The sequence below is a fragment of the Apostichopus japonicus genome, chromosome 4 (genome assembly GCF_037975245.1).
Source record: "Apostichopus japonicus isolate 1M-3 chromosome 4, ASM3797524v1, whole genome shotgun sequence".
In the NCBI taxonomy this organism is placed as follows: Eukaryota; Metazoa; Echinodermata; class Holothuroidea; order Aspidochirotida; family Stichopodidae; genus Apostichopus; species Apostichopus japonicus.
This window is the reverse complement of record NC_092564.1, coordinates 25,413,167-25,436,339: the sequence shown is the minus strand read 5'-3', so window position 1 is coordinate 25,436,339 and position 23,173 is coordinate 25,413,167. Positions and strand designations below refer to the sequence as shown.

The 23,173-nt window shown below is 35.9% G+C and overlaps 2 protein-coding genes across 4 annotated transcripts in view; one reads left to right on the top strand and one right to left on the bottom strand.

The window, feature by feature from the left end:
* Positions 1–23,173, bottom strand: part of LOC139966931 (tyrosine-protein kinase Fer-like) — a 323,597-nt gene that overhangs the window by 224,528 nt on the left and 75,896 nt on the right. The gene's annotated exons all lie outside the window — the stretch shown is intronic.
* Positions 1,170–18,307, top strand: LOC139966923 (beta-1,3-galactosyltransferase 1-like). 3 transcript variants are annotated; one of them, XR_011792793.1, is made up of 3 exons: positions 1,170–1,781; positions 11,331–15,373; positions 15,438–18,307. XR_011792793.1 is itself a non-coding variant. In XM_071970411.1 (3 exons), the coding sequence occupies exon 3, from the start codon at positions 11,406–11,408 to the stop codon at positions 12,756–12,758; it is 1,353 nt and encodes a 450-aa protein (XP_071826512.1). In that variant the 5' UTR covers positions 1,170–1,432; positions 1,589–1,781; positions 11,331–11,405; the 3' UTR covers positions 12,759–18,307. The 3 variants fall into 3 exon arrangements, 2 of the variants coding, with proteins under 2 accessions (XP_071826512.1, XP_071826511.1); XM_071970411.1 differs by having other exon boundaries at positions 1,170–1,432; positions 1,589–1,781; positions 11,331–18,307; XM_071970410.1 differs by having other exon boundaries at positions 11,331–18,307.

Genomic DNA, 23,173 nt, shown 5'->3' with positions numbered 1-23,173 from the left:
CTTTCATAAATCAGAAGGGAACTTGGGAAATGTTATCATTGGGCATGCTCAATTTTAGAGACCTAATCTTACAGTGTCACTTCTGAGATTAACTTTCAATTTGGGTGAAGTCCCCACCACACCAACCCGCCCAAAATATATATACCTATATCGCCAGCGTGCAATGACCCACTGCATTCTGTTTGCCCAATTGTTTCTTTACACAAGCGTTTGTGTGCGAGACTGGGGGGAGGGGTGACCTACCAATTGTGCGCCACGGGGGAGGGGAGCTGTCCGTAAACCTTCTAATCGGCAAGTTTTTGAAGGCACTGGCTGGCATTGTCGCGGCAGGCTTTAGGCAGATAGAGAACGAGGGTGAGGCCTAAATCTATTAGAGTAACATCCAAATATTCTAAAAGGCCTTTAGGCTAGTACATGATCATGAGAAAGAAAATGAATATCCGCGATCTTCAATTAGACTGGCATTAGGTTAACCAATGCGTGCGTGCGACTACATGTATCATTACGTCCCTAATTTTCATCCCCGCGTACTACATAACAGGCGTAACGTAAATTTGCATATGTTACAGAAAATGTGTTGCACAAGCTTTAAGTTTTAGTATATGGGTCAAATCCCAAATGATGATGGTGCTAAGTTTAGTATATATATATTAATGACGGGTCGGAATCGGTCGAAAGGTTTAAATAGGCCTAACCGCAACCAGTTGAAACATTTTATTGATGATGATATTGTATTTCATTGCGTACGTGGTACGTACTGACATTATGTGTATGATGTCGTCAAAACGTTAATTTTCACATTTTTGTCATCAGGACGAATTGGTGCATCTCAGCAAGACAGGCCTAAATTTCCAAGTTTTAGACATCGGACAATTTGGTGTCGTGTCGTCAAAATGTCAATGTTCAACTTCTGCCTATATTAACGATCTATAGGATTTACATGTCTCGTAGAAAACAGATTCGACTACAATAATTGAACATATATGTATGGATGTATTTTATTTTCAAAAGTTTACTATGTAAATTTTATCTGTTGAATACGGTCAGGCTTGTTTGTGAGAAGCCGGAGTAGTCGATTTTGGAAGATTTGGAGTGCATTTTATGATAGAAATTTTAGCTTGTATAGGCTACCATAACTCTCAATCGACAAGACGAAAGTTTTAAATATAGCATTGCAAACAACGTGTTTTCTTGTGTTTAAACTAGGGCAAGTGTTGTGGCAATCTAACACCTTTCGCCACCTGTTGCAGTATAGATGATACAATCAGCGATATTGAATTTTGCTAGAAGTCGGCTAATATTGTCAACCAACGACAATATAAATTCATTGTTTACTTTACTACACGTATGTTGACCTGATAAGTAACAATACGGCGGCCTAATATCGACGTGCGTAGGAACCCTTTCCACTCCCCAAAAGAATTTTATAAAGGTCATTTCTTCGGACTTACAAATATCTAACAGTATTAATTCATTAAAAAGAATATGTAAACATTTTCGGAGAAAATATTCAACAGTTTGAACATGAATGAAAAGTTATTGACCACAGTAGTTATTACTAACGCTGTTCACTTTGTAAATATCACAGATGTTTGGTGTACATTGGTTATAACGTGACTAAGTGTGCTGCTGGAGAACGATATGTTAACCGAGGAAGTGTCATCATTGCAGTGTGTACCACTACGTGACTCTTGTGTTGTTCGTCGATGAACACAGAGCGGGACATCCCTGCTGATGAATGATAAGAAGAACATGCTGAAGTATAAGGATTTACGTAAAACGTAGGTTCCTGTCCACTCAGTGGAATGACACAACGTAGGCCTAATGTAGGCTTGCCTAGGCCTAATATAGACTAGGCCCAAACGAGTAAGGTCTAACTAACTGTGTTAGGCTAGTCTAGAATAGGCCAGTCTCAGACAAGGATTACGTTAGGCCTGTAACGTAGGCTGCCCCAGCCTCATTCCATTAACACTTCAACAACAAGTGCACCAGTCTAAATCATGTAGCCAACAAAACAATAATAAGTTAAAGGCTAGTCTTGATCTGTGACTTGGCCTCCACGTTAGATCAGAGGCTCAGTGAACTTGAGTGGGCCAATGCATATTTTTAAGGAACATGTGACAATTTCATTCTCAGATAAAAGTACTTTCATCCCCCCACTGCCACTTGACAGTTATTTCGATGAAAGCTTGCACATATTGTTGCATAGTTTTCAAAATAAAAGCAATGATTCTCCATTCATACTGTTAACATTCAAATATTTAACACATTGTGTTGGCTTCAAAATAAAAATTTCATCTGTGACTGCCTTCACCCAAGAACAAAGCCACACTGGATTTGAATGTTTTCCATGAAGTAATACCATTTATCACCATTGTGACTGAGAGTGCAGGGCTAAAATTTAACGATCGTCTGAACGTCCGAGACGACCAAAAATCAAGTCCGACAACCTAAAACACTGCTAAGGGAGTCCGACGGATGATTAGTTAGCTTATTTGCCGTAAGTGTTCAACACTTGGAACAAAACTCGAAAAATCCCTATTGTTTAAAATTCTAATCTGTCCCAAAAAGTGTAGACATTGTTATTTTCAGTCCAAGTTAACAATTATATTCTGAACTCATATTTGGAAGTTCATTAATATTCCCAGATTTGTGCATTGAGAGGTTTGATATCATTTGGAAGTTTATTTATACTCTCAGATTTGTGCAATTAGAGGTTTAGTATCATTTGGAAGTTCATTAGTATTTCAAGATTTGTGCATTGAGAGGTTTAGTATAAATTGGAAGTTCATTTATACTCTCAGATTTGTGCATTGAGAGGTTTAGTATATACTGGAAGTTCATTAGTATTCCCAGCTTTGTGCATTGATAGATTTAGTATCCTTTGGGAGTTCAATAGTATTCCCAGATTTGTGCATTGAGAGGTTTGATATCATTTGGAAGTTTATTTATACTCTCAGATTTGTGCAATTAGAGGTTTAGTATCATTTGGAAGTTCATTAGTATTCACAGATTTGTGGCATTTTGTGCATTGAGAGGTATAGTCTATTTTGGAAGTTCTTGTTTACTCCCAGATTTGTGCATTGAGAGGTTTATTATACTTGGAAGTTCGTTAATACCTTTCAAGTTTGCAGTTAAAGCAATTGTAGTATTTTGGAAGCCACCAATACTTCCAGATTTGTTAATCTACTTTGGGAAAGTTACCTATAGTTACGTTCTGTACTGTAGCCTTTGTACTGCTGGAGTTACAATTCTGTTAATTAACCTATGACATACTTGGCACCATTAACATAATTGGCACCCCACTACATAAAAAGATCTTAACGGTAGAAGGCATGGAACCGGGCAGTCAACTTATGAGCTGCCTAAGAGTACAATGGTCAAGTTTTGTTGCATTCACATTGTGCAAGTATGCAAGTGCAATGCAATGCTATGCAATTGAGTGTGCACATTTAATAGTAAACAAACGCAGTTGATCAAAACTGTCTTTAGCGGGAGTAGTAACAAATTTTCACCAAAGTTTACACTTAAAACACATCAACATTGAAGGGAATATCACCAAATGATGAAATTAAGGAAGTATGCTCCAGAATTTTTTTCCTCCCTCTCATTAATTCGAGTACAATGTTAGTGATTTTTACTAATGCCCGGACTGGGTAGAGACGACTTGGATCAGGTAGTAACCCATCACTATTTTTCAACTGTAGGTTTCCAATGCCTAAAAGATTTTATTTATCTTAGAGTAGCTGTAGGGGTCAATAGTGGAATTTGGAGCACTAGTATCGCAGCTCATCGGTGCAGTGAAGTTATTCTCCCAAGCCTATCTATTTAGTGTTTTGACAGAAGACAAGCTACTACAGTACCTTAGTATGCCCAGCAGCATCATCAGTCCTTTCTAATGCTCTTTGAAAGTTAATTGGGACAACATGGGTGCAGCCAGCATTTCCATGATTCTGTGACATATTTTAGGTTGTACATCACTTTCTTTTATCAGATATAAATTTTGTATTGTACAGACATACCATTTCTAGTGTGCATTATGAAGCAGAATGTTACTGTATGCCTAGTATAAGTTGGAAAGAAGTGAAGTTACTTTTTGTACTACCTTCTACAATTACAGAGTCTCAAATGTACCATAGCATTATTAGTGACCTGTGAATCAATGTTTTTGGCCAGTAGAAGTGTACAGTAGTTACACTCTCCAAATAGTTATTATTTGTATTTATTCCTCTTTTTTAAAGTTGTTTCTTATGAATTTGTTAACAGGCTTTTCAGTTGGCCTTTCTTGTGGAAGATCTTTATGGTCTGAACAAGCCTGCCTCTCTGTTCAAGGTATTCTACACGCAGAATGTTTTTCATTTAAAATTACACACTGGCTCCTGCCTCCTGGTCCCTGCCGTTTGGCTCCTATGTCTGCTAAAAAACCAGTGAGCGTGGAGCCACTTTTCCCAGACCCCAAATTGTTAATTTTGTCCTTGATTGTAACAAATAAAAATTGTAGTTTGGTAGCAAGTTTGCAAAACTTTTGCAAGTCAGTTGGCCAATGTGCATGTCTGTATACCTACTGTAGGCCTACTTTTTACCGGGCAAGTTTTGTGAAAATTTGATTGTGTGATAAGTGTTGTCGATACGTGTTAATTTAAGGTCGTAACTTGTCAGTTGTGGTCACTTTCACAATAAACAGTTAACAAAATAACCATGGAATAGTGGCCTATATGCTGTTATCAAAGAGTTATTGAGATAAAGTTGCATTGCTGCTAGTTGCTGCTACACCTGAATGCACATGATATAAACCTCACCTTGGAAACTTATTTGTTCATTTGGTTAGACTCTGTACCATAACTAAATCTTGACTATCTACTGTAGCATGATTTCATTCAAGGTACCTAGCATTATAACTGTACACCTCTTAAATGCATGTTTTAATGCAGTGTTGTGGCCTAGTGCGTAAAGGCACTTGGCATTTGAAACAAGGGGGCGTAGCAATTGGGAGATTGGGGTCATAGTAAGTCGTGTCTTTCATCCAAGGGTAATCTACGGTTTTCCTATCTGCAGTGACTTTCTAAATTGACAAAAACTCCAAAAATGTGTTAAAATGCTTAATTGGAAGCCATCCGACGTGAAAGTTTTAATCCATTAAGCGTCATAATTTAGTAACTACCTGATTATTATTATAGTTATAATTGCTACATTAGTTAATGTTGCAAACCTGTTTCTGTAGTGCTCATCCCATCCTAGTGTATTTATAAATTGTACATACAGTATAGTGGGTTTCATGATCAGCACACCTTTAATAGTGAGGGTTTGAATGTTGTGATTTACTAAAGGTTTTATAACTTAACCTCTTTGTCAAACATTTTATAGCTCTCCATGGCAATGGTTGAATATCCATCACGAATACAGTAGCTGTATACTCAGTAACCACCAAAGCTATTCCCAGCTGGCTGAGACTATCATGAAGGGTTCTTAATTAACAACCTGCAATGCTTCCTCCCTTCCAGGAAGTTTGCTTATAAACTTTACATATGAAGTCAATGATCACTTTGGAGTGAATCAACCATGTTTGCATTAAGCCTAATATTTAAAACTTTTAAGAGTATGAACTATGGAGTTCAACTAGCCTCTTCGTCTGTGTTCAAGTTGTTGTCTTTCACATACACTGCAAATGTGAGTCCTACGTAGTCTTTCACATACACTGTAAATGTGAGTCCTTGTCTTTTACATACACTGTAAATGTGAGTCCTTGTCTTTTACATACTGTACACTATACATGGGTAAAAGGATTCTTGCATATCGACTACGTGTTGAACACATTATTGTAGTAGTTTGAAATTTGACACTAACTGTGCTGGTATTTCTTGTTGGTTGTGTAAATATAGTGTTTTTGATGCTTTAGGGCCTGGCTATTGAATGTGCTGACAAACTTCATATCTTTGAGTTGTAACATGATATTTATTTGGAAGGCTCTGATTTTGACTGTTAAATGAGTTGATACTTGCTGTACAGTAGGTTTGCTTGGTCTTCTTTATGAGGTAGAGCTGAATCTGTAAATGAAAGAGTGAAATATGTGTGAAACTTCTATAGTAACTAAGTCTGTGAAAGTATTTACAGAAAACTACATTTTTACTATAAAAAAAGAAAAAAAGAAAATATGGCCTGTAAAAAGACAAACTTACTGTTGAGTCTTTACTTAGATTCCCACAGTAGAAGCCACTTTTCTTCACTTTACTGCCAGCTGCCAGTCGCGGACTTATGGTGACCCAAGATTTCGGGTTAAGTGATAATATCTGCTCTATCCAGTTGAAATTTGGCGGGTATTTTTGAATGTGAACAGCTGATATGACCTTTTCATGCCTGCGCAGTATATTAACCTCGCAAGCGGACTTAATACGAAACTCACTCGTTCTTATTAAATGGGAACTTGTCATGTTCTTAATTGATTATCCTCCTCGCGGACTTAATATCAATAATCGCCCATGCTTTCTTAAATGTGAACAAGGCCTTTTTGTGATCTGTGTGTAAAACAGGGCCATTGATGCAGTCGGTTCCTTGCCATAATTCCCTCAAAAATCATCTGAACATTACAGATGGCAAAAGTAACAGGTGCTTTCATAATTATATCTATGATGTGATTATCACAAATTGACTAATTCAAAACTCAAAAATTTCAATAACTTCAGCAACATTTGTGCCAAAAAAACAGCTATTAGTTATTGTTTAGAATACAACTTAAAACAAAGGATTGTATGCATCGTTTCTGTTGTTAATCAATCCTGTGTGTGTTTTTTCTCAATCAGGTTGGAAATGCCATGGTGCCCTATCAAATTTTTGAAAGATACCTAGGTGCCATTATTGAAGTAAAAAAAATTGCCATTTTGCCATGTCATTTTAATGAAAAATCAAGGCATATTCGCATAGCAAAATAGCAAATTGCTATGTATACAAGTGCAAACATGTATTGCAGTTTTCTTACCTGGCAACCATAGTATTTTATTACAGACAAAATTCTGAGCTTTCAAAACTGCTAACATATAGAAAATGTAAACACCAAATTATTCCCCGGTGATGTAATATATATGTGTGTTGACAGTGACTTGTATCAGGTAAGGTTGTGTATGTTTCAGCACCTGCCTCTAAAGTAAACTGCATCTGGATGTTGGTGGACTATGTAAACTAATCAAAAAGTTGTTTTTGGATATAAACTACTAATTCGGCGTCCACTCCTTCAGTTGTTCTCTGGTTGATAATTACAAATCAAACATTTAGCCTTGTCAGCTGCATGTTCAGATGTACTGGTTCAATGCCGCTGACGAAAGGTTCTATTAAGGAGTTCATCTCTTGTTGGAATTGTCAACCTACTTTCAAGTGATGTACTCATCGGACACATCATCTACCGTTTCAAGGTTGTTAAAGCTTGTACTAATGGTAAGGTTTCCTGACATTAATAGGGTAGGTCATCTTGTGTAGTGGACCGTACACAAATCACATCTTGTCACATGTCTGTAGCAAACAAGTATGACCCAAAACTCCAAAAGATTTAAAACTGACACTGTCAAATAATACCTGGACGATCTCAACCATTCAACACAAAGTTTTGATAATTTCAGACACTGTGTTGTATAATAGGACTGACGGCAGTGATTTTTGACAGTCTACAATGTATCAAAATTAATTTTGTGCCATAAGTCATCCTGTAATGTTTTGTATTTCTGCAGGAAGATATCTGACTTTTAATGGCCTCAAATAACATGTTTTAATTGCATACAATTTAAATTAAAATTTGTCATGGACGAGTAGTTGTGAATGTCATCCAAGGGATAGATACTATATGAAGGTAGACGAACATGTTATTGTTTGAGGTTTAGAATTGATAAAACTATGCATTAATATATTTAGGCCTACCCTTAGAAGCAGAATTGAAATATGACCATTTTAAAGTTGTATGTCATACATGTTAGTAAGTAGAACCAGGTTGGTATGTGGAAACCCTATCAAAATTGGCAGAGGTCAAAGGTCACATTAGGTCAACATGTCTCAAAGTATGTAATCCTAGTAAATATGTTAACAAGGCAACAATTAATCTGTGAGTTCTATCATGCTAAGGTTATTTTTTTTTTTAACATAGTTCAAATGGTCAATTTCAGTTAAGTCTAGTGAACAGGCCCAATATAAAATAGATCTCAAGTGATCTTCAGCTATGGTATACATATATAGTAATCCAGGAAATGAATGTACTTCAAATAGTTGATACAGACTGAAGTGGCCCTTATCAGTTTTCATACTCTCAGCTTCAAGGGGTCAACAGGTTATGTCAAATGGCCTCTAAACTGGGTTAAGGGGTCAAACTGGTTATCTCAATTGGCATACTCTCTGTTATTTATACTAGATGACTTTGGCTTTGACAATAAGTTGTGAAAATTTTTCAGAGTGTGTAAACAATGTTATGTAACTCTCATTCATTAATAACAAAATATTAAAGAGATGGTTGGTGGCAGATCTGACTTGCTAGCTCAAAATTGGTAAAAGAAAATGTCTGTTCTTTCTGGATATTGAAATATTTCGGTATAAAAAATTCTGTACTTTAAAGTCCTTACAAAAGAAGTGGGCATCTCTTACCTTTTCTGGTTCTCACTTGACAAATTTAACTCAGATTTGTGGAATTTTGAGCAAATAATATGGCAAGGAATCACAAAGCCAAAATGGCTTTCTGTTTTGGTTTGGATGATAATCGTAACGATTTGCATTCATGATGGCGTATGTGTGTGTATACATGTGTGTGTGCGTTTGTGACACCCAGCTTGTAAACACGATATCTGAAGAAGGGAAGGTTGTGCCACTTTCATGTATGTGGTGTGTAGAATTACCACTACTACCACATTGAGTACAAGAAGCCTATTGTTTAGGCTGCATTGATATAATTGTAATCCCTATTTCTGTAGTAGGGCTAGAAGGACCGTTAATGTGTGTGTGTGGGGGGGGGGGTAGGAATTAAACATTCCAACTCGCCCTAGCATAATGTAGGTGTGATGGTAGTGTCTTTTCTATAATGGTGCTACTTTATGTTCACATTTCTTGTGTGCCACAAAGCTTAGCCTTCGGGACAATAAATCTAGTGCACTACATTAATTAGTATTCACAGCAAGACCTGTAACTGTGTAAGGCTACATTAATACAAAACTCATCCTTTAAATATATTTGGTATTGTTTGCATCCCCTTCATGTTGGGTACATTCACAACATATAACCTTAAACATTCTTTCTCTTAAAGAGCAGATGATTTGTGTGTAGTACAAAACCAGGACCAAGATTTTGGTCTTTGCGAGCTGTCCACAGGAACATTTACGCAAATGCACACCTTAATGCCAGCAAATGCACACTTTAATGCCAGCAAATGAACACCTTAATGCGAGCAAATGAACACTTAATGCCAGCAAATTGCACACCTTAATGCCAGCAAATGCATGCCTTAATGCCAGCCCTGGTGGTACTGTATGTTAGTACTGTAGCAGCTACTGTACTGTATAATACACACATACTGATTGTAATATACTACATACATTACAGTGGTACTGTGTAGGCCCATAAATATTATGAGTGGTTTGTTCTACTGTACCAACTGGTGTAAAGTTCATATTGTCATTGCAACTCAATAATAAAGTTATGATCATGACTGCAGACATCAAAGTGTTGTGTTACAAATTAATCCTTGTTGTGTAGAAAATATTCTACTGTACCATATCTGATGGGACAATCTATGTAAACGTTTGATCGATATCACAAGTCAGTTAACATGTCTTGGGCAGTTGGGTGTGTATTTATGTCAAATTCTGTAACCACTGACTGTACTTGATTTGAACTAAGATATGAAACAAGACAGTCGAAAATGTCCCCCAAGAAAGAAGGAAGAATATACAGTGCATGCATTTCAATTTTTTCGTTCATTTCAATGCCCCTATATTTTCAACCAAAGTTCCATATTTCCATGCACCCAAATTATTTCTGCAGATTCCCTACAAAGTGTTTGTTATTTTTGAGAGTGCTTTAAAGCTTGATAAACTTTGAAACCTATAATAGTTCTAGGTTTGAACCATACACCATGTTTTAGCTATGTAGCCCAGCCCACAGGTGGGGTAAGTTGGAGCACATGAGGGGGTCCTTGTGCCACGTGGGTTATATGTGATAACCATTAACAAGTATAACATTTTAATATAAACACATAGCTTGTTGCATACATGTATACACTTTCACTGGTATAGTTACTTTTTCTGGCATGAAATATATCAGTGTTATACATGTTATATGTACATTTTTGGGAATGTTTTTTCTCATCCAAAAGATGTACATATCATTAGTTTTTTGAACCAGTGTTACAGCAAATATTCAATCCTTGCAAAAAGTTTATAATATATCACAAATCAATATTAAAACATAGCTTATTCTGTATATATCTTGGCTGAAGTTGCAATGGCATTAACTTGCTGATATGACACCTGTTTGGCTGAGAAAATATAATTACTTTGATTGGTATGCTTATACTCCCATGCTATGGTGTCAGGAGTGAATTGAAAGAACTTTCTACCTGTAGTTGGTTTATTGAAATAGAAAGTTGTACAATCATCACTTGCGTTGAAATATTGAAGAATGACACTCAAGAGTTTACCCTATGCTGTAGAAATATTAAAAGCATTTCAACATTGCCTTGAAAAGTAAAATGGAGTTTTAAGATACTAACAAAACTGCTTTTTTATACTTAACCATAGTGTTTTGCTGTACAGTATGTGATTTGACAGTATATTTTAGAATGACCTGCAAGAACGATCATAGCCTGTTCCTCCTCTCCTCTTACTTCATCTCCTCTACTTCCATCCTCTCTACTCCCTTCGCTCCTCTTCTCCATCCACGCCTCTATTTTCCTCTACTTTCTCCTTTACTCCCTCCCCTGTATTCCTCATCTCCTCCTCTTTCCTCCTCTCCTCTACTTTCCTCCTCACCTCTACTTTCCTCCTCACCTCTCTCCTCTACTCCCTCCTTGCTTCTACTTCCCTCCTCTCCTTTACTTCCCTCCTCTACTTCCCTCCTCTCCTCTACTCCCTCCGCTCCTCTACTCCCTCCTCTGTATTTCTTCATCTCCTCTACTTCCCTCCTCACCTCTACTTGCATCCTCTCCCCTACTTCCCTCCTCTCCCCTTAAAAACAAGGAAGATTATCAAACCCTATTTACAAAGCTTGTAAGCTAAAACATTCCTATCTGAAGGTAACCTAAGATCCTGCAATGAAAAAAGATGATGTAGACAATTTATATTTGATTACATTTCATTTTAAACACACAGCTTAGTCGTTTTCAGTAAGAGAGAAGACGGTGCCATTTATAAGGATCTTCCAGTCCGGTCTTGAATCAGCCAAAGATGTCAAAGAGGGCAAAGGTCACATTTCTGTTGTCCATTGGAACGATCTTGAATCTGTTTGGCTATCTGTACCTCACAGGATCATGGCACATATTTTTTACGTCTAATGTACCCAAGGAGGTCTTTCAAGAAAAGGGCTTGCGCGGCCAAAGTATAGACAGGGAACTCTCACAGGTGATACAACGAGCCGTCGATGATCACCAAATGTCCCAAAAGAATATCACAAATATAATCAATAAATTCTTTGAGGAAAAATATCCCTCCAAGGAGGCCGCCGTGAAAAATGTACCGCCCGTGGAGGAAGTAAAAGTGGCTGAAGTTTTGGAAACTATATTAACAGGTAAAGAAGAAAAAACACCTCCAAAGAAAGATGGAACGCCGCTCCGAAATATTGAAAAGGCGGCTCCCGAAAAGACCATGATAGGTCTTGGGAATGAAAATGTGCAACCGCCGCCGAACAAAGAAGTGCAAACAGAGTCCAAAAAGGGTAAGATTCTTTCAGCGGTGGACGCATTCATGAAAGGTAAGGTCGAGAAACCTGTGAATCCGCACGATTTTAATTATATGATCAACGAACCGGACAAATGTAAGAAACCGGACGGTTCCAACGCCGACGTCTTCCTCTTAGTCGTGATCTGTTCAATTCACAAGAACTTTGAGAATCGAAACGCCATCCGTCAGTCGTGGGGCAGCCCGGCGGACGTCGACGGCCGCAGGGTCGTCACGGTGTTCCTGCTCGCCAAGCGATCCGACGAGAGACTTCAAAGTCTAGTCGTGGAGGAGAACGAACAGTACCACGACATCATCATGGAAGACTTTGATGACACTTACAAAAATTTGTCGCTCAAAACTATGATGGGCATGAAATGGATGTCGACATTCTGTGCTCAAGCGAAGTACATGCTAAAAACGGACGACGACATGTATGTATCATATAAAAACATGGTGACGTATCTCGCCGCCTCGCCAGATACCAACTTTGTGACCGGCATGGTCATTAATGGTGGCCCAATCAGGGACCCTAAGAGCAAGTGGTACATGCCAAAGGACCTGTACCCTGGTTCAAGGTACCCTCCGTTCTGCTCCGGTACGGGGTACGCGTTATCCGGAGACGTTCCACCTCGAATCTATCAGACTTCTCTTTCAACTCCGTACTTATACCTTGAAGATGTGTTTGTAGCCATCTGCATCGACAAGCTTAAAATTGTGCCTAAGAACCACCGGGAATTCCATAACTGGAGGACCACATATACCTTTTGTCACTATAAAAGGATTCTAACTGCTCACATGGTCACACCGACGGAAATGCTGCGATATTGGAACGACCAGAAAAATAATAAGCATACTTGCTAGCAACGGTGTAGTGGTTATACTGTAGACTAGTTTTGTAGTTAGTTGTTACTTAAGTTACTTAAGTTCTGATTTATTGATCGGAAGAAGAGGTTTAAGATGATTCTGGCCAGCCAGAAGTTCTAAACCTTACCAATGATGCAAGCCAATACGGTACAGTATATCACAGCAAAATACAACTTCAAAGATTATCTCTCTTCCAAACAGTAGTTTGTAGTGAAATGGCTGTGTCATTTAAATAACTCATGGAAATACAATATGGTGATTGTAAGAATTAGACCCCCCAAGAGGTGCAGTAAATTAAAAGTCACCTTCCCAAATCTATGTGAATTTATTCATCTAAATTCATCACACGGAAAACAAAAGGGGGGGGGGAAGTAAATCTGTAGGTTTGTATGGGAAATGAGCCATGTGAGTCTCAAAGTCTGGAACAAAGCTGGAATATTGGTGCAGAATGACAAAAAAATGTGATTCTAAAAGGAGTCTATCAAAGAGTGACACAGAACTTCCAAAAGGCCATCAATAATGTAACTAAATATGCTATAAAGTCAGATTATGGTCACCAAGTGCTCAAATTTTAACAAGATATTTTTTCAGGCTGTTTCAGACTACTGTACATACCTTAATACTGAGATATTTAATTGTCACGGTTGAATTTCTCCTTTAGTGGCTTGGGTATAATTCAGTCTATCAAAAACACTTCCAGAAATTACTTTTGAAATCTGTTAGGAACTGGTATCTTCTCTCTATCATATTGGGTGAAAACTGGTGGTCTTTGAAGTTACATGCTTTTAAGATGATGATCAAATCAAGAAGGAATAATCTAGAAGTGTGTGATTTCTTATAATCATGTTTTTTATTGTAAAGTAATACAGACGTACAATTTATTTCATTTTGTGTGGCGCCCTGTCGTAATCTCAAGGGTAACATTTTTTCATAAATTCTAATAAATGAAAGAAGTTCTTGAATAAATTAGGCCGTAACAGATGATCAAACAATCCTTCGGGAGATGGTGGTATAAATGATCGAATGTAAAAGTCTTGCACTGCCAAGCTTTCTCAGGGTGTGAAGACAACTCACTCTTTATTTTCTGCCTTTGTTTTAGCTGCAACTTTAAATTCTTCAATGTTTGTTGAGCACGGTCAGGTTTAGTTTATTCATAATTTTTTTCCTTAAATTCTTTCTTAATTAGCAGGGAATAAACATAAAAGTGAGTCTCCCCTTCTATTGTTGGAAACGTTCTCTTTGCCAAGTACCTGTTCCACTTGGACTTGCTCAACAGTATAGTATCTATTGTAGACATTCAACATCAGAAATATTCTTGTGAACATTAAGAATAATTACTCCATAGTATACAAGTGGTGTACATGTTACACTTCTTGTTTCATAATTGGGGAACCTAACGCACTATTTCTCCCAATATTGCAAGTTTATCCCACGGATAAAGTGAGAAGCAGATGTCGGTCGGCTCTAGACAAACTATTTTTCCGAGGCACTTGAACCTTTTGTACCTGTTTTTTTGTTGCAAATATCGTCTTAAGAGTAGTCTTTTGCGAGAAATTTGTCAATTTTGTATCATTTTTTGGGCATATTCGGGTAATGTTATTTTCACTTTCATTTTGTTGTTTTTTGGTGTTTGTTTTTTCTGAATAGAGTATATATGTAATCGGGTTCAATTGTGAGAACAAGTTTGATTAACAAATAACAAGTATTACAATGCATATTAAAATTGTCTATAAGAGTTGTTTTATCTAAGAACCTTGAGAGTCATGGATGGGGAAAAAAAATATGACAAAAGTTGCCAAAACCTCATTTAATATCACACTGAAATCTGCCAACAAAAAAAAGCTTACCTGATTCAGTAAAAAGATGAATGCAATTTCGGACATTGTAGTGTGATGCACTGACAAGATCCTCTCTCTAACTACAATAGCATGTCACATTATTCTTCGCAATTTGGTGATTTGATTTTTCTTTGATTTTTTTCCCAAACATTCCTTTCAAATCTCGACTAGTGCTTCTTTATTTTACTGCTAATGTGATTTTCTGTGAGTCTGTTTAATATCAGAGTATGGACTGTTTTTTTTTCATCTTGTTGTAGAAAATAGGATGCCCTTTAGACAAAGAGAAAAGACAACCTGTTTGATGGTTTTAGGCTGTGGGTTGTGTGTGTGTGTGTGTGTGAGTGTATTAATCATTTGCATTGAAAAGCTTAGCTGTTGAAACCCAGAGTTTCCTTTCTGATGTGATGTTGGGTATGGCTGTGGAGGAAGCCAGAAGGGTAACAACAAACAATGGTTGGTTCCAAGGTTCTATGAGTTTTTTTCTTTTTTTTTTGGCAATTAATACTGTAGATATTTTTTTGGCCAAAAAGCAATTTGTGAACATTTGAATAATTATTTAAAGGTTTCATGGTATGCAGTATTTCAATGTGAATTTCACAAACTCTGGTGTAAGCCAGAAGAGGTACATTGGTGCTTGTCCTAAGATTTATATATTTATGAATTATGATACTAGTACAGAAGCTTCCAAGTGGGAGGATGAAATTACAAATTTGACTCTACTGCCTCTGTTGCCACTCTACCACTACACTAGATCCAAGTTTAGTCTTCAAGTGGGTAAAAATTGTCAGGGACAACATCCTCACCTACACTATCCAACTTTAATATAGTCTTCAAGAAGGTAAAAAATTGTCAGGGACGACATCCTCACTTCATGTTGTATCCTAAGGAGGTGTAATAAATCTGGCCATTTCCATTGTTACTTGTTGCCATTCAATAGTGATTTCATAATAACAATAATAACATACTATTGTTTTTGTTAATGTTAGCTACAGTATGAAACACAAAAGAAGTGTTGTTACACAATTGAATTTTACTGTTTCATATTTTGGCTGTGATATTGCCAGCTCAGTGTCCTGACCTGTTTTTTCTACTCTTCTGATAGTCAGCATAATTCTTAGAAAACAGGTGATTTAGAACATCATTACAGTATGCATAATGTATTGCGCTGGTTCACAGATCTAAACCCCATACTATGTGTAATGATCCTGTGAGCATTTCAACATGCTATATAAAACTTAGTTTCATATGCAAAAGTCATATATATGCTAATTGGCAGCTGTATCAACAAAAGCAGGAAAAATGATTAGGTTAGGAAGTGTAGCATTCAGTGGGAGGGAGGAAGCATACCCATGACCAGCTGTTGAGAGATAAAAAATCGGTCACATTGTGTTCTAAAACATTCATCTCATCAGTTGAGACTAGCAGAGCAAAAATTGAAAAACATGATGAAACATGTTTGAAACAGATTGAATTGGTACAGAGATAGACCAGTTATGGTTGACTTTTATTAAATTCTGCCATTTTGATTGTAATATTTAACAACGTGAGGAAACATTTATAGGGTTGGCTAATGTAATCATAATGTGGTAGTGACGTACAGTACCCTTTTTTTGTTTACGTCTGTAGTCACAATTGATCATGTTGTAATAAAGATTTTGTCAAAGTCATGTTGCCTTTAAGGTTTCTCTCATTGTCGAGGGCAACTCACGGAAGACTGCAGTGAGGCAATGTGGGGGGAAATAAAGGTAATTTTGTTATTATTTTACAATTTGTAGATTTAATTATCTATTATTTACTATGCATGCCAGGTTAATGGAGAGAGAGAGATGTTTCAGTGTTTTGAGAGATTGTTAGTATCATACAGTAGGTGTGTCTCTGGTGACAAAATTAAAAGAGATATATACCAGTGGCAGAGAAAGGTAACACCTTTAAGGGAAAAAGAGAAAAAAATATATTCTCAATTCTTTGTTGCAAATCCCATCTTAATGTCTGACTTGAGATTTGGTGGAATGAATGTAACCTATGTTGATTGGCTAAGCCCTCAACTATACAGGAAGTGTAACCTATGTTGATTGGCTAAGCCATCAACTATACAGGAAGTGGATCAGAGTTTGATGTCCGTTACTCATCTCAGCAAATGTTTAAGCGTTTCTCTTACGAGTATGTTGCAGTTTTTATGTGGCAATCTAAGTATTGCTGGTCCATGTCATGATTGTAAAGAGCAAAATGAGTTTGATTTATTGTCAATTTTGTTATTTTTGTTTTTGTTCTTTTGTACTTCATTATGTTATCAGTGTTACCCTGTATGTTGGATGAACAACATACTGGCCAAAGTATGCTGTAAATCTATCCAACTAGTACTGGCGAGCTGTCAGTGTATGTTTCCTTGGTAAAAAAAACATCAAAAAGGTTTCTTTAATTCTTAAACTGCCATTCATTATAACACTGTTCCATCATGTCTGTTGGAAACCACAAGGGTAGGGGGGAGTAGATCCAAGATTCCTCTCCATTAATAAAAAAAAAAACAAAAAAAACTAACTAGAAATTAACCTGCTGCCCAAAAATGATATCTGGGTTACACTGTGTAGCCTGTATGTAGGTAACATTAGAACAGCACATTGTTGTTCTAATATGAGAATTGTTCCCAGGGAACAGCAATTTAAAAGTCCCTTTTAACCAGTGTGTGACATACATATTAACATGAGGCTGGGTTCAAATTTGTTTACAAAATAAACGTTAGTATTACATTTAGCTGCGCAGTTCATTCCATGCTTCCATACATTGTGTACGATAGTTATCTTCAGAGAGTTTTAATTACTTGAATCAATAATAATTATATGATTGTTTTTGAGATTGCTTAGAGGAATCCAATCCTGTTAATATGCAAATGTTGATAATTTTATATACCATTGATATATTTATATGTTGTGATGTCACAAGCTGCAAGTAAGTTGATATTATATATTGATATTGGTAGTGACTTGGAAAGTACTGTAATCAGCTGTAAAGCAATATGATTATTATGGTTATGGTTATTAAGTAAACTGTCCCAAACAGTGTGCATGTGTGTGCATGTGAGAAAAGATGAATTTATGTACTCTTACCGTAGCTTGCAAGCATTTGACACCAGATTTCAATTTTCAATGTGGTTTTTATTTTATATCTGTTTTACCAACAATTATGTTTAAAGGCAATGGGAAAAATCTCTGTTATTCTTGAATAATAACCCATTGTTTTTAGCTGCTTTGGACTGAAGTCTACGCGCGCCTAGATGCTTAGGTCTGTTGCATCTGGTACCACAGAGTTTATCCTCTCCACCATGGCACTACCTACCTCTCTGTGTACTACTGATAACATAACATCACATCTCCTTGTGATTGTAATAACACCTGTGGCCTATGTATGTGATATCACATCACTGTGTTTAATGGCAATGTCAGCTCATTTTTCTTTTTGTATTTGGTTACATCACAACTGTTGCACAAACATATCACATCTTTGTCTGGATGTAGCACCACATACAGTACGATAATTGTTTTTGAAATAATGTTATTTTTTTTCTATATATGTGACACAGTTCAGTGTCTGTGTAATAATAATATCATACCCCAGAATGCCCTTTTAGAGCTCTCTTGAAAATGATGGTTTAATTTCTGTAACAAAATTTTTACTGTGAAATAAAGGATGAGTTGTTTACCTAAATATTAACCACCTGCTTCTTTTATATTTTCTAATATTATTATTTTGTAGTATACTAACTGATTTAAGCGTCCATTCCATTTTCATTACTAAACCTGCACACACACACACCTCTATATATATATTACGATTTCAATTATATATATTTATATATATATATATATATAGAAACATAAATATATATATATATATTCATTTGCCTTTGTCGTTTAGTTACATTTCATTTAAAGGAGTTTTTTAGTGGCAGTTTATTGGGTATATGAAGAAAAAAAATCACCATAGTCCTAGTTCAGGGTTTTTTCATCCTATGATTCAGGAGAAGTGAATTTTTGAACATCATTACATCACAATCCCAGGATAAGCCTAATACCACATGTTGATCCAAAGGGGCATCCCCAAAAGCCATAATCTGGTAACAATATAAACTGGTCTACTTAATGCCAAGAAAGATAATCCCCATGTAATTCCAAACGGGATATAAACTACCTCAATGGCTCCACACAGAACTCCCGCGTCGCACCATAAGTTAACAGTAACAGCGTTACAATATATTTAAATGTAGATGCATATATATAATATATAAATTGGTGTGTGCTATAATCATTATCTTCATGTTTAGGAAAGTATCACTTTGCGTTCATCAGGTATTAACTTATCGATTCATCACCATGACAACTGCCCCAATTACTATTCAAAGAACAAGTAGGTTATACACATGAGCACAAATCAGTTAGTTGTATCCGGCATAATTGAAGAAGTAGTTAATTATGAAAACTTACATGTACACCAGGAAGTTGTTACTTTAAGGTTGTAGCTCCCTACATGTACTTTCTGTAGGTTCATTATGATTTATACTGTCTTAAGGTTTAATTAGTTATTGTGAGTAATATATCTAGTTGATATCAGATGAAGAGGTCGGTGTAGATTAGATCCGCATCATATGTAATAGATATTTGTACCATATACTGGATGATATGTGGAAGTCTGAATTAACACAAGTACAGTAGCTTCCAAAGAAAGGTAGTGTTACTCTCTCTGAAATTGAATTTCTTCAAGAAGGGGGGTGGTGTGAGGTGGGAGGGTGAGATTGGAGGGCATGTGGTGGGAGGGAAACTTCCTGTGAATTTGTTAAAGCTCTTAAGTGTATACATTGTCGACTGTCAAACAAGAACATTTAATCCACATTCGAGTGTTCAATGGCTAAATTTTCAAACAGAGTATTAAACTCCAATACTACTGTGTGAGTATTGTCTATGTCTGTATGTCTGACAGGAAATAGCTTATTATATCACCTGTTAAGTTACAGGAAACACACAAGTTTTGGTTGTATAATATATTAGATCATGTGACAAATGGAGAATTTCCCCGCGAGTGCTGCTTTACAGTGACATATTTAGTTGCATGCATATATATGGTAATTCAATTTGAAATCATCAAAATGGATTGGACACATCCATGTTTAGTTAACCTTGAATGAGATTATTGAGGAAACCTTGGATGTTGTTGTAACCCTCTTTTAAAATCAATTGCAACTTTTATGTGGTTTGACACATTTCATAATTTTTTTTTTACTTAACCTTTGTGTTAGTTTATACTAATATCACCTTAATACCATCCCTGGAGTTCAGTACTTGTCTTAAAATACTGATACTTAGCTATGCATGTGACTATGAAGAAGAAACATGTGCGGTTAACAAGACTCCTTTGATGATTGACACTTTCAAGAACTCATCCTCCGCACATACATTACAGGTCAGTAAAATATGAGAACTCTGTTCTCTTTCTTTCATTATTTATATATTATTACAACACTATTGAAATTTGTATCAAATGACCTCATTGGTTACTTGAGTCTAAACAAGGTCATTGTTTTGTTCCAACTGTGAAGTAATTTTTTTTTCCAAACCTGGCTAGCAAGTGGTGTAATCAGGGAGTTGTTATGGAGCATAACAACTCCCTGGTGTAATCACTCGAGGGATGACTTCAGCATGGTACTCACATGGGGGGGGGGGAGGGGTGTATATAAGGCATGTCAAGTTTTGTAGGCCAAGACTAAATCCACAGTATTTTTTGTCAAGAGAAAACTGAGAAGAAGGATTCAGTATGAAGGTGCAAAGTTCCTCTATTTGATGGAAACTAATTAGCTATCCCACTGGAAGTCTTAAGTAAAACCAAAAAAAAAGGCATGAAGAAAACTGCCCAAAGCTTCAAATTTCCTTTGTTATTTCGAAGATAAGAATTTATGGAAATTATTAAAATAAGAAAACTTTTGAACTGTTCTAGACCTACCAGGAATTTGGAGCCTAAACAAAGACCCAGAGAATTATAAAATTTATAATTTGAAGCAGTGTTTATAATATCACCTTTCATGGGATTAATAGTAAGGTAGATAACCTTGAGAATCTGTAAGATAAAATATATACATTACCGCAAAATAGTTAAAACTACTTGCTACTAAACTTTTAGAGTCTTGCTAAACTGTGAGGTTAATTTAACAAATTGTAATGGAAGTTGTCAATACTTTGGTAAACTATTTACAAGCTAATAGTGGCCAAACATGATGTGGTAGGAATTAGAAAATATGCAATGAAATATAAGCAAGAAATTTTTTGAAGAGAAATAAATGAATTTATCACAACCTTCAAGAACATCAGCTTAACCACCTATATGTGCTAGAAATGAAATAATGGTCACTAATGCTCTTTGCTTCATTCCTCAAACTACTATTCTGTAGCACATATTTTTTAGAACCATTTGTCGTGAATAATCTTTCTCTTCTCAAAACAATAAATAAAAGGTGTTACTGTAAATTAAATGATAACAAAGGAATGTATGATTGTATATTTCTCAAGTTTATTTTCCTTTAATAATGTTGAAATCAAATGTTACAAAATGATATAATGCAGTGTATGAAATATTACAAACCTTGGTCACTGGCACCAAATGTTCCTATTTTCTCCCATCAATCTTCGTCTACCCCCCCCCCCCACCCCCAATCACTATTTACTCATCTAGTAACCTTTGTTATTTACATAAACAGATTAAGAGGGAAATATTCTAAATATGTTGCATGATTGGATAAACTTGGAAGTAAATAGTTAAAAGCCCATCTCTGTGATTTCTTCGTCAAAAGAAAGAACTATTTCACATGTTTGTAGAAAAATAATTATTAAAAAGTTTACTTTTGATAATAATAACATAGGATTGCAAAATAATATATATCTGTGAAGTTAAGATTTCCCTTTACCAGAAAAAAACAGAACACTGTTAAAAATGATAAAAATGTACAAAAAAAACAAAAAAAAATCTTGCTATTGTTCGAGATCTTGAACATAACATACATATCGTATTGCATCTTGCTCATGTCCAGATGTTTAAAGGTGCATTTTGAGGAAAATTTAAACAAATTTCTGCCCTGTCAAGATACTAAAATCCCATACCAATGAAGGTCATTAATTTCACTAGACAACTTTAACCTCAAATAATGTATTCCAAGTGGAACAATTTCAAACATTACCAATGTGATTTCTGTGCCTAAAATATGAAAAATGTCTGAGTGCTAAATATGGAAGGTCAATGGATTTGTTAACCACTTTAACCACTGCAGGTTTGATAAAATTTATAATTAAATGCATAAAGCTTCAAATGCATGAAGCATTTAACTGCTTCAAAAAAGTTGTTGTTTTGGTTAAAAGCAATTGATTCCTTTCCTCCCATGTTGTAAGTCCTATTCATATGAGGTGAAATGAATTATTTTGTTTAATACGAGAACTACCCCCCCACGGGGGGGGGTAGAAAAAACTACCCCCCCCACAATACAGAAATCATTGATACAAATATGTAGCTAACCTGTTGCATTATTGTTCAAAATTATACATGGCTTTAGAACTCATTTGTATACATTTTCTCCAGCTCTGCTTGTGTTAATTCTTGTAAGGAAATGAAACATCATGCCCTATAATGCTTTGATAAAGGCATATATACATTTTTGTTACTTCCGCAGTTTTCATCAAGTTTTTTGAAACACACTTAGAAGGAAGTGAAAATACAAGGAACTCTTTTTCTGATACAACAAATTTGTTACCCTCGAAGAACAGAAAGTAAAACACAAAGTGTGTAATGTAGTCTAAGAGGTAAAAAATATTAACTTTGTAACACAAAAGAAAAAAAAACTTTATGAAATGTTGGTCCATCAAAATGTAATACAAACTATTCCTGGGTAATAAACAAAATATCTACAATGGCAGAAAAGGAGACAAAAGTCCTCCAAGCAATTCTGGGATACATATAAATATTGCAAAATTATGAGGAGATATCAGAAATGAAAAAGTTATCATGTGTGACATATTGACTTTCAATTTTTAGGGAGGGCATGAAACGCCCATTAACCTTAAATAAATAGAAAGGAAATGTAATTCTTTTCAAATGTTGCAAAAATAGCCATCTTTATGAGCACTCAATCCATAACTTATTTGGATTTAATACAAACCAATGACCTAGTTGGCATTGTAATGAGAATGCATTGTAATGAGTGACCATTTAGCAGTACATATAATTATCCAGCAATGAGCTATGTCATAGACCCATTGTAATGAGTGACCATTTAGCAGTATGTGTAATTACTCAGCAATGAGCTATTTCGTAGACCCATTGATATTAGTGACCATTTAGCAGTACATGTAATTATCCAGCAATGAGCTAATTCATATATCCCCATTGTAATGAGTAACCATTTAGCAGTATGTGTTTTCTATTGTCTATTGTTGTTATTTTGCAAGACAATATTACAGCTGTATATTTCATTATGAGAATTGAATTGATGTTATTGATCCACTAACCAATCTTTGCCTGTATGAATTTCAATATGTTGAACAA